The sequence below is a fragment of the Podarcis erhardii genome (genome assembly GCF_964252035.2).
Source record: "Podarcis erhardii genome assembly, chromosome: 6".
Classification (NCBI taxonomy): domain Eukaryota; kingdom Metazoa; phylum Chordata; class Lepidosauria; order Squamata; family Lacertidae; genus Podarcis; species Podarcis erhardii.
Window position 1 is genome coordinate 13,214,656 of NC_138510.1, and position 14,150 is coordinate 13,228,805.

General features: G+C 48.4%; 2 protein-coding genes and 1 long non-coding RNA gene across 5 annotated transcripts in view; all 3 read right to left on the reverse strand.

Moving 5' to 3' along the window:
* Nucleotides 1-13,901, reverse strand: part of CDH26 (cadherin 26) — a 54,586-nt gene extending 40,685 nt beyond the window's left edge. The window contains exon 1 of one of the 3 annotated variants that reach the window (XM_081867602.1): nt 13,880-13,901. Coding sequence is in view for 2 of the 3 variants with exons in the window: in XM_081867600.1 (XP_081723726.1) it covers nt 13,151-13,174 (24 nt within the window). In the remaining variant the exon portion in view is untranslated. Of the gene's footprint in view, nt 1-13,150; nt 13,228-13,879 lie in introns of those variants that run through there. The other 2 variants (XM_081867600.1, XM_081867601.1) reach the window with 2 other exon arrangements.
* LOC309345323 lies at nt 2,632-6,578 on the reverse strand. Its single transcript, XR_014158189.1, has 2 exons — nt 6,132-6,578; nt 2,632-5,850 (listed from the first exon to the last, which is right to left on the reverse strand). It is a non-coding gene; the product is annotated as an uncharacterized lncRNA (long non-coding RNA).
* PPP1R3D (protein phosphatase 1 regulatory subunit 3D) lies at nt 8,615-10,104 on the reverse strand (the record flags this gene model as incomplete). The annotated part of the gene is made up of 1 exon (XM_081868044.1): nt 8,615-10,104. One exon carries the CDS (start codon nt 10,102-10,104, stop codon nt 9,124-9,126), a length of 981 nt encoding a protein of 326 aa, XP_081724170.1. The 3' UTR covers nt 8,615-9,123.
* Nucleotides 13,902-14,150: the final 249 nt, after the last annotated feature.

Below are 14,150 nucleotides of genomic sequence, written 5' to 3' on the forward strand. Positions count from 1 at the left end.
CTCCTAAAAAGAGCCACATTCTAAAAGGGTATAGGATGTCAAACAGATCAGCCAAAGGCCTGGTTAAAAAGGAACGTTTTTGCCTGGTGCCTAAAGGTGCCAGGCGAACTTCCCTGGGGAGAGCATTCCACACACGGGGTGCCACTGCAGAGAAGACCCTGTTCTCGTGTTGTCACACTCCGGACCTCTCGAACTGGCTCCACTTTGGGCCCCACTACTTTGGGGCTTTCCCTTGTCAAAAAAAGCACCAGAGAGTCTTTCGCTTGGCCACATGTCTAGCAGGAGGAAGGGGCAGGTGAGCACGAAGTGTAAGTGTAGTGGCACTTAGGTCACGGCATCAGCAGAGGCTGGTGGGAGGCCAGCTCAGCTGGGAGAGCTAAGCGGAGGGATGTTTCCCCTGAACCCAAAACCTCCTCAGGCCAGCGTAAGGGTATTTTCTTTTTTTTTTTTTTTTTTGCTCTGCTCTTCAGTTAACTTGATTTAAATATGTACTTGACCATGGGTAGGCAAACTAAGGCCCAGGGGCCGGGACCTGCCCAGTCGCCTTCTCAATCCAGCCTGCAGACGGTCCAGGAATCTGCGTGTTTTTACGTGAGTAGAATGTGTCCTTTTATTAAAAATGCATCTCTTGGTTATTTGTGGGGCATAGGAATTCGTTCATTTTTTTTCTCCAAAATATAGTCCGGCCCCCCACAAGGTATCATGGACAGTGGACCGGCCCCTTGCTGAAAAAGTTTGCTGACCCCTGTAATTGACTAAAATGGTGCACCCAGTTTACCATGCCGATTTTAAAAGCTTTTTTTTAAAAAAACACACCTCAAGGTGGCATACATGGTTCTCTCATTTTATTTGCACAACAACCCCGTGAAGTTGCATATCCCTGCATTGCAGGGGGTTGGACTCGATGTTCCTTAAGGGTCTCTTCCAACTCTCTGATTCTAAGTCCAAGAACAGAAGAAGAGCTCTGCTGGAGCAGACCAAAATCCTATGTAGCCCAGCATTTCGTTTCCACAGTGGCTAGCCAAATCTGACTAGCTATCTAGTACGGTAATGTCACCCAAAGCAAAAAAACCCAACACTCTATTTCCCTTGTGGGGGAAGGGAAGGCATTGCCACAGCAACACTTCTTCTTTTCCCCCATGCTGCACTGGTGGTTTCACTGCTAGCCAGTTCCACAGAGGAAGACAAGTTAGCATTGGTCTGGTTACCTCAGCAACAGCATCCTGTAAACACTTTTGTGTGCCCAAAAATGGCTAGAAATCCAGAGCTTTTCTCATTGGGTACAAAAACGTTTGCAGATTTTGGACACCCCCACCCCACCCCACCCCACCCCTCGTGTCAGTTTAGGATTAACATGATGTCTTCAACCACTTCAGGGACTCTAGGATTACAGCCTGCGGCATAGACAAGATAAGCACCCGGCACATTGATGTGCTGCATAACTCATTATTCTTTTCCCATTCTACAGATGGGCTGCTTCGATTAAAATATAGCCATGCTCCAAGTGGCTCCTTGAAAAGATGAACTTCATGCAATAACGTTGCCATGCTGCAGTTTGCAGGAAAAGGTGGCCTGCCGGTCAGTTTAATCCTGCCCCTGCAACAGTTAATTTCTTGGGGTAAAATCCTAAAAAAAAAAAAAAAACCTCAATAACTTAAATCCTAAAAAAAGCTCACAACTTCAACCTTAAAAAAGCTCAACAACTTCTTCAATCTTAAAAAAAAGGTTAACAACTTTGGTTGGCCCTCACAGCCCCTCACCTCATCAAATCTGGCCCTCTTTGAAAAAAGTTTGGACACCACTGCTGTAAGATGACAACAGAACAAGCAGGTGGGCAGCCCAGGAAGATGAGCAGTCCAGGTGAGGCACAGAGGAAAAGGCAGCTCCCCAGGTACCCTCAGGTGTCTGCTGGTGAGCTGCCTGTTCCTCTGTGGCTCACCTGGGCAAGGACTGAATGAGCTTTAAGGCGGGGCCGGGGTTGCAGTTAGTTGACCTGAAAGGCAAGGGGATGAGGGGAAAGGATGGGGAGTGGTGAAGAGCAGGGGTTGGTGAGGGGTCAAGGGAGGGAGCAGGGTTTGGCAGGGCTGGCGCACAAAACTACCAGCAGAAACGGGCCCTAGTTGTAGATTTTCAAATTTTATACCTCAGAATTCACCTGCAACTGTCCTGTGTTAAGGCATTCTGCATTTCCGCTCTATGAAAGCAGTAATGAGCATGTATGCTAAGCAAAAGGGACACGGGTGGCGCTGTGGGTTAAACCACAGAGCCTAGGACTTGCTGAATGAAAGGTCGGCGGTTCGAATCCCCGCGGCGGGGTGAGCTCCTGTCGTTTGGTCCCAGCTCCTGCCCACCAGCAGTTCAAAAGCACCCCTAAGTGCAAGCTGATAAATAGGGACCGCTTTCTAGTGGGAAGGTAAACGCCATTTCTGTGTGCGGCGTTGGTGCTGGCTCGCTAGATGCAGCTTCGTCACGCTGGCCACGTGACCCGGAAGTGTCTTCAGACAGCGCCGGCTCCCGGCCTCTTGAGCGAGATGAGCGCGCAACCCTAGAGTCGGTCACAACTGGCCCTGACAGGCAGGCGTACTTTTACCTTTATGCTAAGTGAAAGCAACACAAAGAATTACATGCCACTCTGAAAAATACATTTAATCAAATACAAGCATGTTTTGCAATAGTGGTTAAATGTAACACATGATATGTAATAGCCATGAAAGAATACTACAAGATTTTCTTTAAAAAAGATAGTTGACTTAGTGCATTTAAGTTTAAACCTGCAATTAAGTTTATTCTTGTACAGTATTATAGGTATTAACAATTCTTTCTTCTCAAGTTACTTGGATCCAGATTTAGTCATAGTTAGAGTAGATCCACTGAAAGGGTCTATTTTAAGTGTGATCTAGTCTGGATCCGATCCAACAATAATTTCTGTATATATCATTCCCAAAACCGAATCTCAAACATATTTTGTGCTAAAAGACATTCAGTTGCTGAACAGATATTGTAAGTACAGCATCTTTTTTTAAAGTGCTTTTAAACATGACAAATCATCAATGAAACACGAATCTTAACATGGGTAGAGAAGACAATGCAAGTCCAATATATTGACTGCCCTGAGAACTGTATGCAAAAGGTGACAAAACTGCCTTTGAACAATGGAAGTAAAAGCTGCAAGGCCAATTCATGCAGAATTCAGATTTGATGTCTCAACGGTGAATGCAGCTGATTTGGAAATTGGGGAGAAGCATTTTAGCAGAAGGGAAAGGCGGAGTGTGATGCTCTGGCACCCACAAAAGATTGAAACGGTGACTAAAGTGTGGATATCACAGTAACACTTCAACAAACGCTATTTTGCACATCTAATGAAAATGATCACTCGCCACTCCCTATCCACATGGTCTGTAATGTTACACTGAAGGCTTAATGAGAATGATTTACTGATTTGTACTTCTCCAGAGGCACTGGCAGTATAGGAACTGATAGTATGACTTGCATATTAGAGGCCTTAATTATGGGACTTTGCATGAGCAAATTCTTCTCCCTGCAGACTTAAGCCAGATTTCTCGTGTCACTCTCCCCTTAGCCAGTGCAAAATACCTGACCTAACCTTTAAACAGAATCTTGGCTTAGCATATTCTGGCAGTGTTAATGCAGTCCGAAGTCTCCACTAACACTAGGGTGACATATGCCACCATTTGGCAGAGGTTCGGCCCCTAATAGAGGCAGTTAGCAGCGCGTACACTGTAATGGGATTTTTAGCACTGCTTTAGATGCCTGTTTCTCAGAGAATATTTGTCTTCCGTGCTTTTCCTTGATGCTCCTTTGCTGCCCTATATAAAATAAAATACAGCTCAGCATGTATCAGGAAAATTAACTTGTAAAAACAGCAGTGGCCACCCAAACAGAAGACATTTGCACAAATCACCCTGTTGTTCTTCTTTCCAGGCTGTTGGTGCAATTCAGTGGTATACTGGCAAATTCAGACGGCACAATAAAAAGTGATCTGGCACTTTTGCACAACAAACCCAATCCCCTCCCCAAATAAGATCTTTTGCGGTAAGGAAAGCAATGCCCTGAGAAGTATGGGATAACAACTGCTTGTCACAATGTCATATAAACGCGCCCCCCCCCAAAACAGAATGCTCCGGAAACAGCCAATGTTATACAACCTCCCTATTAAATTTGTGTAAATAAATCGTGATGAATGTTCAATAGATGCTGGGTTGCAACTGATGTAACATATGCAAGTACATTTCTGAGCCATTTACAGTACGATCCTATACATGTCAACTCAGAAGCATGTCCCGTCCCGTTGAATAATGGGACTTACTCTTGGGTCAGTGTGCCTAGGATTGCAACTTTATAATCAAGTTGTTCAGTAAAGTTTTTGCTCTTGCTTTCCCCATTTACACATCAGTGGGGAGAAAAATGCAATGCCTTCCCCCATATTCTGCAAGCCCTAGAAGTTGTGCTACTCAGTTAACTCTTTCCTCCTAACCAGTTAGAAATTATTCCCTAAGAAAGAAAACTCGCAGAAATCATACACAAACTTCTAGAGACTCCTAATTAAGAAATGCAAATTTTACTATGCAAAATTTATATATTTTGCATACTAAAAACCACCCTGAGGTGACTTTTCCTCCCTTTTGCATGGCGTGCAAACACACCATTTTGCGATGAATCCTGGCATTTAGGAGTTCCCAAAAACGTCTTTGTAAAGGTCTGCAAGACCATGTGAGCTTCGTTGGCATGGGGAAACCAAACTGTGGTCCCCCGGCTTCTTAATTGTCCCCAGGGTCTCTGCCATGGCACCAATCTTTATTTTTAAAGTACCGAAGTGCAATTTTGTTGAGAGCTGTTAATTGAAAGGACGGCACCCAGAAGCAATATACTCCTTTTTGAGTACCAAATGCTGGAGACAACAACAGGGGATGATACCTATGACCTTCATGCCATGCTTATTATGAGTTTTAGCTTCCAGAGGCATTAGGCTGAAGGGAACAAAACTCTGGACTACATGATACAGGAATGTAACCCGCATGTTCTTATTTACAGCACCAGCCCTGGTTTACTCCTTTGGTGCTGGACAGCCCTTCTATGTTCTGATGCTCTGATAACAAGGGGAGTAAAACAAAAAAGGCTGCAAGGACACCAAACTTCCCCAAACACAACATAGTGTTGCACGGAATGGCACAAGGATTGGTGTTGTGGTCATGCAGACCCACGGTAAGCTATCATCCAGGCAACAGTCACAGCGCAGATGTGTTTGGATCTTACAACAATGCAACTTCCCTGCTAACGTGACAACCCTCTTTCAAGAGCTTGGATAGGCAAGCGTGCTTTTAAAAATACCCAACAGCCAACAATTAAAGCAGAAAACCTTTTGCAATCACAGCGTAAGAGTCATGAGTGCAATACCATATGGACATCTTAATTATTATTATTATTATTTTGCATACTTGGGGTGTACTGGTGAAACCTGCAACAAAATATGTTCCACTGTGGATTGCTCCAGGTCAGGACGCCAGCCAGCCAGGCCCTCTTCTATGATATGATCTATTCCATTCCGTTCTGCTTCACCCCACACTTTGATTTGTTTTTGTTTTAAAAACCAACTATTGGTCAGCATTTTATGCTCACAGAGGATGCTCAGTTGTCAGTGGTCTGTGCTTCCCCTCCCACTATCGGTTTTTTCCATAAAGATTTTTTGTACTTCTGTAAACCTCAGGCTTCCCCCAAGCTTCTTCTCTACAGGGATGATGTTTGCATAAGGACCCATACATAGTGAGTTTAATGAACTTCTACTGAACTCAACAGGGAAACTCCATTAGATTTAGTTAAAATCTCCACAACCTGCTTAAGGTAAAAGGGTAAAGGGACCCCTGACCATTAGGTCCAGTTGTGACCGACTCTGGGGTTGCGGCGCTCATCTCGCTTTATTGGCTGAGGGAGCCGGCGTACAGCTTCCGGGTCATGTGGCTAGCATGACTAAGCTGCTTCTGGCAAACCAGAGCAGGGCATGGAAACGCCGTTTACCTTCCCACCGGAGTGGTACCTATTTATCTACTTGCACTTTGATGTGCTTTCGAACTCAACAAGGAAATTCCATTAGATTTGTTTAAAATCTCCACAACCTGCTTACTGCTTACTTAATAAACAAGACAAACGAACGTGCTTGTTGGCTTAGTCACCAATAAGGAATAGATTTTCCACTACTCCATGCTCCTTTAATGCCAGCCAGACCCTTCAAAGGAGCTCCGATATCTGAAAGATGGCCCCTTGAGAAAACCTCCCACACGGAAGCAAATGTACAGCTGAGATGAGTTTCCACTCTGGGTCTCTGGGATCTCTTCCAGCCTCCATGAGGCACAGGTTATGCATGCCTGGAATGCACTGCCATATAGCTGCCCTCAGGTTTCCCAAGGCCCAGGCCCATTCCAAAATACAGGAAACTTGAAACCAAGGACCTTCATCATGTAGGAACAAAGTGAACATGCTCCAAAACTCAGTGCAGAGCCCATCTTTTTCATCCAGAAGGTCCCAGCTAGGACAATGCCTGCCCAAAACCCTGGAGAGCCCGAGCCAGTTGGGCCCTTCAAGAGCCCTTCAAGAGTTAGAAGGGACCATAATGATCATCGAGTCCAACCCAAACCTGGGTCTCCAGCTGTTTTCGGACTACACTTCCCATCATCCCTGACCACTGGTCCCGCTAGCTAGGGGTGATGGGAGTTGTAGTCCAAAAACAGCCAAAGACCCAAGTTTGGGAAACCCCTGATCTAGTCCAGCCCCCTGCAATGTAGGAATATACAGCTGCCCCTTACGGGGGATCAAACCTTGGCATTACCAGCGCCATGATCTAACCGACTGAGCTATCCATGTTGCTATAATGCTGCTTCGCATACGGCTACAACAATACAAGGCAAAATAGGGGAGTGAGGATTTGGTTTCCCCAGATATCATTTGCACTGATACTCAGTGCTCAGGTGTGGCCTAGTTAATATTAGATATTTGATTTATGACATGTTCCAGTGTCGGGGCTCATATGTTCATGCCACACCTCCAGCTGAGGGCTACGTTTAGTCCTACCATGCACAGAAGTGCAGATCTATCTGAATCATCATCATTAGCATTGTCAGTAATGGCGAGCTTCTTGAAGTTGCTCGCTATTAACAGCACATATAGGTGCCTAAACCTACGGCAGGGCCAGAAATCGCCCTAACACACATATATAATACAGTGGTGCCCCGCAAGACGAACGCCTCGCAAGACGGAAAACCCACTAGACGAAAGGGTTTTCCATTTTGGAGGCGCTTCACAAAACAAATTTCCCTATTGGCTTGCTTTGCAAGACAAAATGTCTTACGAGTTTTTCCGACTTTTTTTCCCTCCCCCCCCTTTTTCTAAGCCGCTAAGCCACTTATCAGCTGATCCGCTAAGCCGCTAAAAGCCGCTAATAGCGCTAATCCGCTAAGCCGTCAATGGGCTTGCTTCACAAGACGAAAAAACCGCTAGACGAAGAGAGTCGCGGAACGGATTCTTTTCGTCTTGCGAGGCACCACTGTATATAAACATGTATATAAACTGCAGCAGAAACATGGCACATGAACATGCAATTCCATCCTCAATCACAGCTTTTCACTTTATACATTCATACTGGAAATGCATACAGAAGTTCTCTCTCAGCACCTTTCCAAAGGAACCCATGGGACTGAACACCACACACACAGCTTTCCCTCAAAGAAGCCTAGTATTTGTAGTTTTTTCTTCACAGAGCTACAATTCCCAGCGCCCTTGACAAGCTACAGTTCCCAGGATTCTTTGGAGGAAGACACATGCTTTATATGTATGTACAGCCCAACAGAGTTCTGCCCCCAAATGTAAGGTTTCCCACTACCACAAATGGGCAGCCTTTGAGGCACTGGGATGGACTGAGACCTCAGCATGGCGGCAGACAGACTGCAGAATCTTCCTGTGCCCCCTATGCTTATTGATCCTGATCAACCACCCCTCTGACAATTTTTCTTGGGGGGAGGGTGTGGGAATAATCTTGCATTCAAGGGCAAAACACCATGGCTTGTTTGGAATTTAAACCCAAGGCCTCTTGCAGCCTAAGCACACATATATATCCTCAATCGAAAAATTCCTAATATTCATCTGCGGTTTATCAGCAACTGCGATGTCATCATCCATGTTTTATCTAAGCGTTTCAGAGAATGTTTTACTTTTGTAAAGTTCAGCATTATTTCTCTTTTACAAATATTGGCTGTCTTAGCTGTGTAGATGAACCGCATTCCTATATCTTATATTCAAGCAATACTGAACGATAAAGATATGATCAGCATTCCATCAGCCTCAGATGGCATATATTACAAAAGTGCAAAACTGTTCTGCGAAATAAAGCAAGGAAGGAAAGAAACAGCTCTGCATAGGCTGCTGTTCCTTCCTACAAATATGTTCCGACTTTAAAATAGAGGAATTTTCCAGCAAAACCAAAACCGCAGTTTGTCTTTCTTTCACAACAAGTGACCCTCTTCCAAGTAATCCTTTTTAGGAACTCAAAATGCCTAACATAGGGACACTGTCAGGTGTGCGTTATAAAATACAATGTAAAAATATATTTCTATTTAAACATCAGTTGTATTTATTAACATCCCTTTTGCAGCCAAGCCCCTGCAGAGTCTTGGACCAGTGCAGACATTTTTCTGCTGTAAAGCATCAAGAGCAATACTTACAAAACAAAAAAGTGCAAAAGTGCATTGACTGAAGTGCAATATGATAGCCAGTGTCAAAAAGTGGAAAAAATAATTTGTATGATTGAAATAGATATTTCATAGTCTGCTGCAAGAGTTGATTCAAAGCAATAAAATAAATTGGCTTGGCTCTCCCTGACAAGTGTCTTTCCCGCTGTGATTTATGCATTTGGTTGCAACTCAGTGTAGGCTATAGCCCTTTATCCTTTTAACTCTCTTCTATAAATAGCTTTTGTGCCGATCACTCGTTACTCTTTTATTTCGCAGGATCTGTGTCGTTCTGAAGGGTTTCTTTGGTGCCTCTGGAAGGAGAAAAATGCCAAAGGAGGACAGGGCCGGAGAACTGCAAATAGCTCTTTCCATCTCCTCGCTTTGCTTAGATGAAGTGAATCCAGCTCTCTTCGCATTCCCTGGGCATCTTGAGTTCGTGACTCCGACAGGTGAGGGCGAAGTTCTTCCCTCGGTTGTTATCCCAGTACTCCTGCCCGTTGACTCGGTACAGCACTGCAAACTCAACCACTGAGCTCAGCTGGAGGAGGAACGGCGCCACCGGGAGGAAGAAAGTGAAGACATCCGCCTGGGCCTGCCCCTCCTTCCCAGGAACGCTGCTGTGCCACTGGGCACTGACTTCGTGCTGACCCCTCCAACGGTTGAAGGTGTATCTCACAGCCACCTGCTTCTCAAAGGCCAGGTTGACCACTTGGACGGTGCCGTTCAGACCCAGATCTGAGCTGGTCACCCGCTCGAGGCACACCAGCTGCCGCTGCAGGCGGCTGTGGAAGTCCTCGCAGTCCGCAGGCTGCTGGAAGTCAGGCACCAGGCACTGCATGGTGAACTCCAGGTCCAGTCTGCTGCAGCAAAGGTCGGAATTGATGGACAGCCTGGAGAGAACGTGCAGAGGGATGGAGGGATCTTCCCCCACCTGGAACACTTTCACCTCGGCCAGATCCAGGCCCAGAGCGTCGGCAAAGCGGACTTTGTTCCGGCGGGTGCTGCACCCCGGGACGCGGCACGGCGCCATCATACTCCTCCTCCTCTCCGGAGAGCTGGGCAAGGACCTGGCCCGGCGACGCATGATGGGCCTAAGGTGCGGGTCGCAGCTTGCCACCACGGCGCTCTGAGGATGCTTCTGCTGCGTCTCCTCGGAGATGGAGACACTCGGGAGACTGGTGCTGCTGCCGCCATGCTGGTATCGCCTCCTCTCTGTGTTCCGGGCCTCTTCTTCCCGCAGCATGTTCTGGTACAGGTCAGAGAGGTAGCTAGGAGTCCTCCGAGGGGCCCTCGACGCCATGTGCTCGGGCGGCCGAGCGGCTTGAGCAGGCAGTGACCCTCCTGCCGACAGCTTCTGCCGAGACATGGAGAAGGCTCCAGGCAAAGAGACACACTGATCGGCAGGGCCCAGTGGTTGCTTTTTAAGGAACAATTAGCGGCTTCTGGGGAGGTGGCACTTAGTGGCCCAGCCTTTTAGCCTTCAGACGCTGAAGGACCCAGGGCAATGATGCTGAGTGACAGGCGTCTCGAGGCTGTCACACAGGCTGCAGGGCGAGTCGAGGCTGTCGCACTGGATGCTGGAGGCCTGGGTGCTGTCGCAAACGCTGGTCACCGACTGGAGGCTGTCTCTCTGGACACTGGATGTGTCAAGGCTGTCACAGAGGCTGAAGACAGGCCGGAGGCTGCTGTGGTAGAGGTTGAGAGAGTCGAGGCTGTCACCCTGGTTGAGGCTGTCTTGCAGGAAGCTGAAAGATGCCAAACTGTCTGGGTAGCAGGAGAGGGAATCGAGGCTGTCGCTCTGGATACTGGAGGAACCCAGAGCGCTCCCTGGGCTGGAAGGGGCTTGGAGGCTGTTGGGCTTCGGGGAAAGGGAGTCGAGGCTGTCGGACAAGCTGGAGGGAGTCTGCAGGCCGCCTCCTCCAGCGATGGGAGCCTGGAGACTGTCGGCTGGGATGGCGTTGCTGCTGGAAGATGGATGGGGGCTCCGGCTGGAGGCGGAGTCCGCGTTTGGCGACTCTGGACCCCACATCCAACTGCGCGCTGGCTGTCCCCGGCCCCGCGCGCCCCAGGCGCGAATTGAACGGGGGTCGGCAGGTTTTCGCTCCGCACCAGGCAGGCGCGCACAGCCAGCGAGCTGCTCTCCAAGCGACGCAGACAGGCGGGCGGTTGCTAGCGGATCTTGTCGCTCTCTGCGGCCGCCCAGCTGATTCCGGCGTAAAAAGAGGGGAAAGAGAGAGATGTGGACGCTTTGTAACCGGGGGGAAGTGGGAGCACGCCCTCTGTGACGCCAGGGCCCGCCCGGACATTGCAATTGGCAGCTGCCGCGGCCACGCCGCTTGTCCGGGTGCCCGCCCCGCGGCTCCGCGTGCGCGCAGGGAATCGGCCCGCGGCTGCGCGCGAGCAGCGAGGGAAGCCGGCGGTGCCCTTCCTCATGCCCTTACTCCCTGGGGGGCGGAGAGGGAATGGGAGTCAAAAATGCAAGAAAGCAAAAGCAGCGCGGGGAATAGTGGGATGAGGCATGCACCGCACAGAGAGGAAGCGTAAAGGGGAAAAACAAGGTGGAGCAAAGGAGGGGAAATAGCTGGAGAGGTACATTTTGCAAAACAAAAATTGCACTGACTGGCAAACGGAACACGAGTCTGGGGTCGTGAGATCAGGATGCACGGCAGCAAGGCGTTTTGGACTACCACTCCCATCAAGCCCCAGTAAGCACCCCCGAGAGTAATCCCTCCTTTCTCACGCATGAGAACGTGGAGGTCTTGGGTGGAGACCAGGGTCCTATGGAGGTGTCCGTGCATCTCTCTCTGCTGGGGCGCGAATTCCAAGAAAACGGAAAGGGAAACTCCATCGCCGCCACCTCCGCCTTCTGCTTTGAATAGGTGCGGATGGGAGCTTCTCGGCATTTGCTTGCACTACAACCCCCATCATCCCTGGCCGTTGGCCGTGACTGATGGGAATTGGAGTCGAAGGGCAACCGCAGGGCCGCACGGGCCCCATCCTTGGACTGCACCCCTATGCGCCCTTGCCTGGGATTGTGCCCTATTTAGCTCAACGGACTTATTTACCAGGAAACATCCTTCGGAATGCACCGTCGGCCCGCTAATTCCTAATACCTCCTACTTGTGTTGCCTGTTCTCCCAGGTTTACCTTTGACATTGTAACATCAGTAGCTATTATTATTATTATTTCGTTTCTTAAAAGCAATCGCTCGGTTCCTAACAAGAAAACCAACCCGCCCCTTCTTGTTTAGGTTCGCTGCTGCCACCAAGTGGGTATCTTTATTTTTCCCTCTACTAAAAAGCCTTTTAACCTTCTTGGTTTTATTTGGCCCAACATACCCCTAATAAGACTCTTGAGAGACTCTTGAGAGTCCCCTGGACTGCGAGAAGATCAAACCTATCCATTCTGAAGGAAATCAGCCCTGAGTGCTCACTGGAAGGACAGATCCTGAAGCTGAGGCTCCAATACTTTGGCCACCTCATGAGAAGAGAAGACTCCCTGGAAAAGACCCTGATGTTGGGAAAGATGGAGGGCACAAGGAGAAGGGGACGACAGAGGACGAGATGGTGGGACAGTGTTCTCGAAGCTAATAACATGAGTTTGACCAAACTGCGGGAGGCGGTGGAAGGCAGGAGTGCCTGGCGTGCTCTGGTCCATGAGGTCACGAAGAGTCAGACACAACTAAATGACTAAACAACAACAACACCCCTAATAATGGTTAACAGTCGCCTGGCACTTTGGCATGGAGCAAGTTTTCCAAAACAAAATATGTTCTTTCTTAATCTTTCAGTAAGGCAACGAGTGAAATAGTTGTGTCCCGTCCCCCCCCCCCCGAGAAAATGACTGAGGAGGGTGGAACTAATATTACAGTGGTACCTCAGATTAAGTACTTAATGCGCTCCGGAGGTCCATACTTAACCTGAAACTGTTCTTAACCTGAGGCACCACTTTAGCTAATGGGGCCTCCTGCTGCTGCCGCCATGTCGCCGGAGCACAATTTCTGTTCTCATCCTGAAGCAAAGTTCTTAACCTGAAGCACTATTTCTGGGTTAGCGGAGTCTTTAACCTGAAGCATATGTAACCTGAAGCGTATGGAACCTGAGGTACCACTGTACAGTCAGCCGACCAGATGCTAAGTGTGGGTGGGTATATTCAAGGCTGTTCCTGCCCATTGCTAAAAGGCCCATCTTTAAACCAGACTTGGGACTACGTCCTGTAGAGTTGGAGAGGACCCCAAGGGTCAAATCCAGTCCAACCCCCCTGCAATGCAGGAATCACAGATAATACATCCATGACAGATGGCCACCCAACCTCTGCTTAGAAACATCTGAGGAAGCTTGTCCTTCACTCAAAGGAATGGACACCCTGCCCGTGGAGGAGAAAGGAAGCATAAAAATGAAATGAACAATTACAGAATTTGGACTGGAGCAATGCATCAGAAGGTTGGTGGTTCGAATCCCAGCGACGGGGTGAGCTTCCTTTGCTCAGTCCCAGCTCCTTCCAACCTAGCAGTTCGAAAGCACGTCAAAGTGCAAGTAGATACAGTGGTGCCTCGCAAGACGAAATTAATCCATTCCGCGAGTCTCTTCGTCTAGCGTTTTTTTCGTCTTGCGAAGCAAGCCAATTGACGGCTTAGCAGATTAGCGCGCTTAGCGGCTTTTAGCGGGCTTATCGGATCAGCTGATAAGCGGCTTAGCAGCTTAGAAGAAGGGGGGGAAGGGGAAAAAACCTGCAGGAACTCGCAAGACATTTTTGTCTTGCGAAGCAAGCCCATAGGGAAATTCGTTTTGCGAAGCGCCTCCAAAACGGAAAATCCTTTCGTCTAGCGGGTTTTCCGTCTTGCGAGGTGTTCGTCTTGCGGGGCACCACTGTAAATAGATACCGCCCCGACCGGAAGGTAAACGGCGTTTCCGTGCGCTGCTCTGGTTCGCCAGAAGCGGCTTAGTCATGCTCGCCACATGACCCGGAAGCTGTACGCCGGCTCCCTTGGTCAATAAAGTGAGATGAGCGCCGCAACCCCAGAGTCGTCTGTGACTGGACCTAATGGTCAGGGGTCCCTTTACCCTTTACCTAAAAGGTGTCAAAAGAGTCTGAAAGGTTTTGAGCTCTCCATAACTCTTAGGGTATGTTCACATTAGTACCTTAAAATGCAGTGGTGCTGTTTCTCCGTTGGCACACTGCTGTTCACATGGGGGTGGGTGTATCCTGTTCCTGCAACACTGACACACCCACCCAACTCCTATTCCTGAAGCTTTACCAACAATTTACAGGTAGGCTCCAGGATGAGAAGGAAGTGGTTTTATTTTGGCTCACAAGCAGAAACGAGAGATGCGGCTGCCTTGATGCCATCATGCTTTCGGAGACCTGCAGGTATAGGGTGGTATACAAATTTAATACATAAATAATAATAAT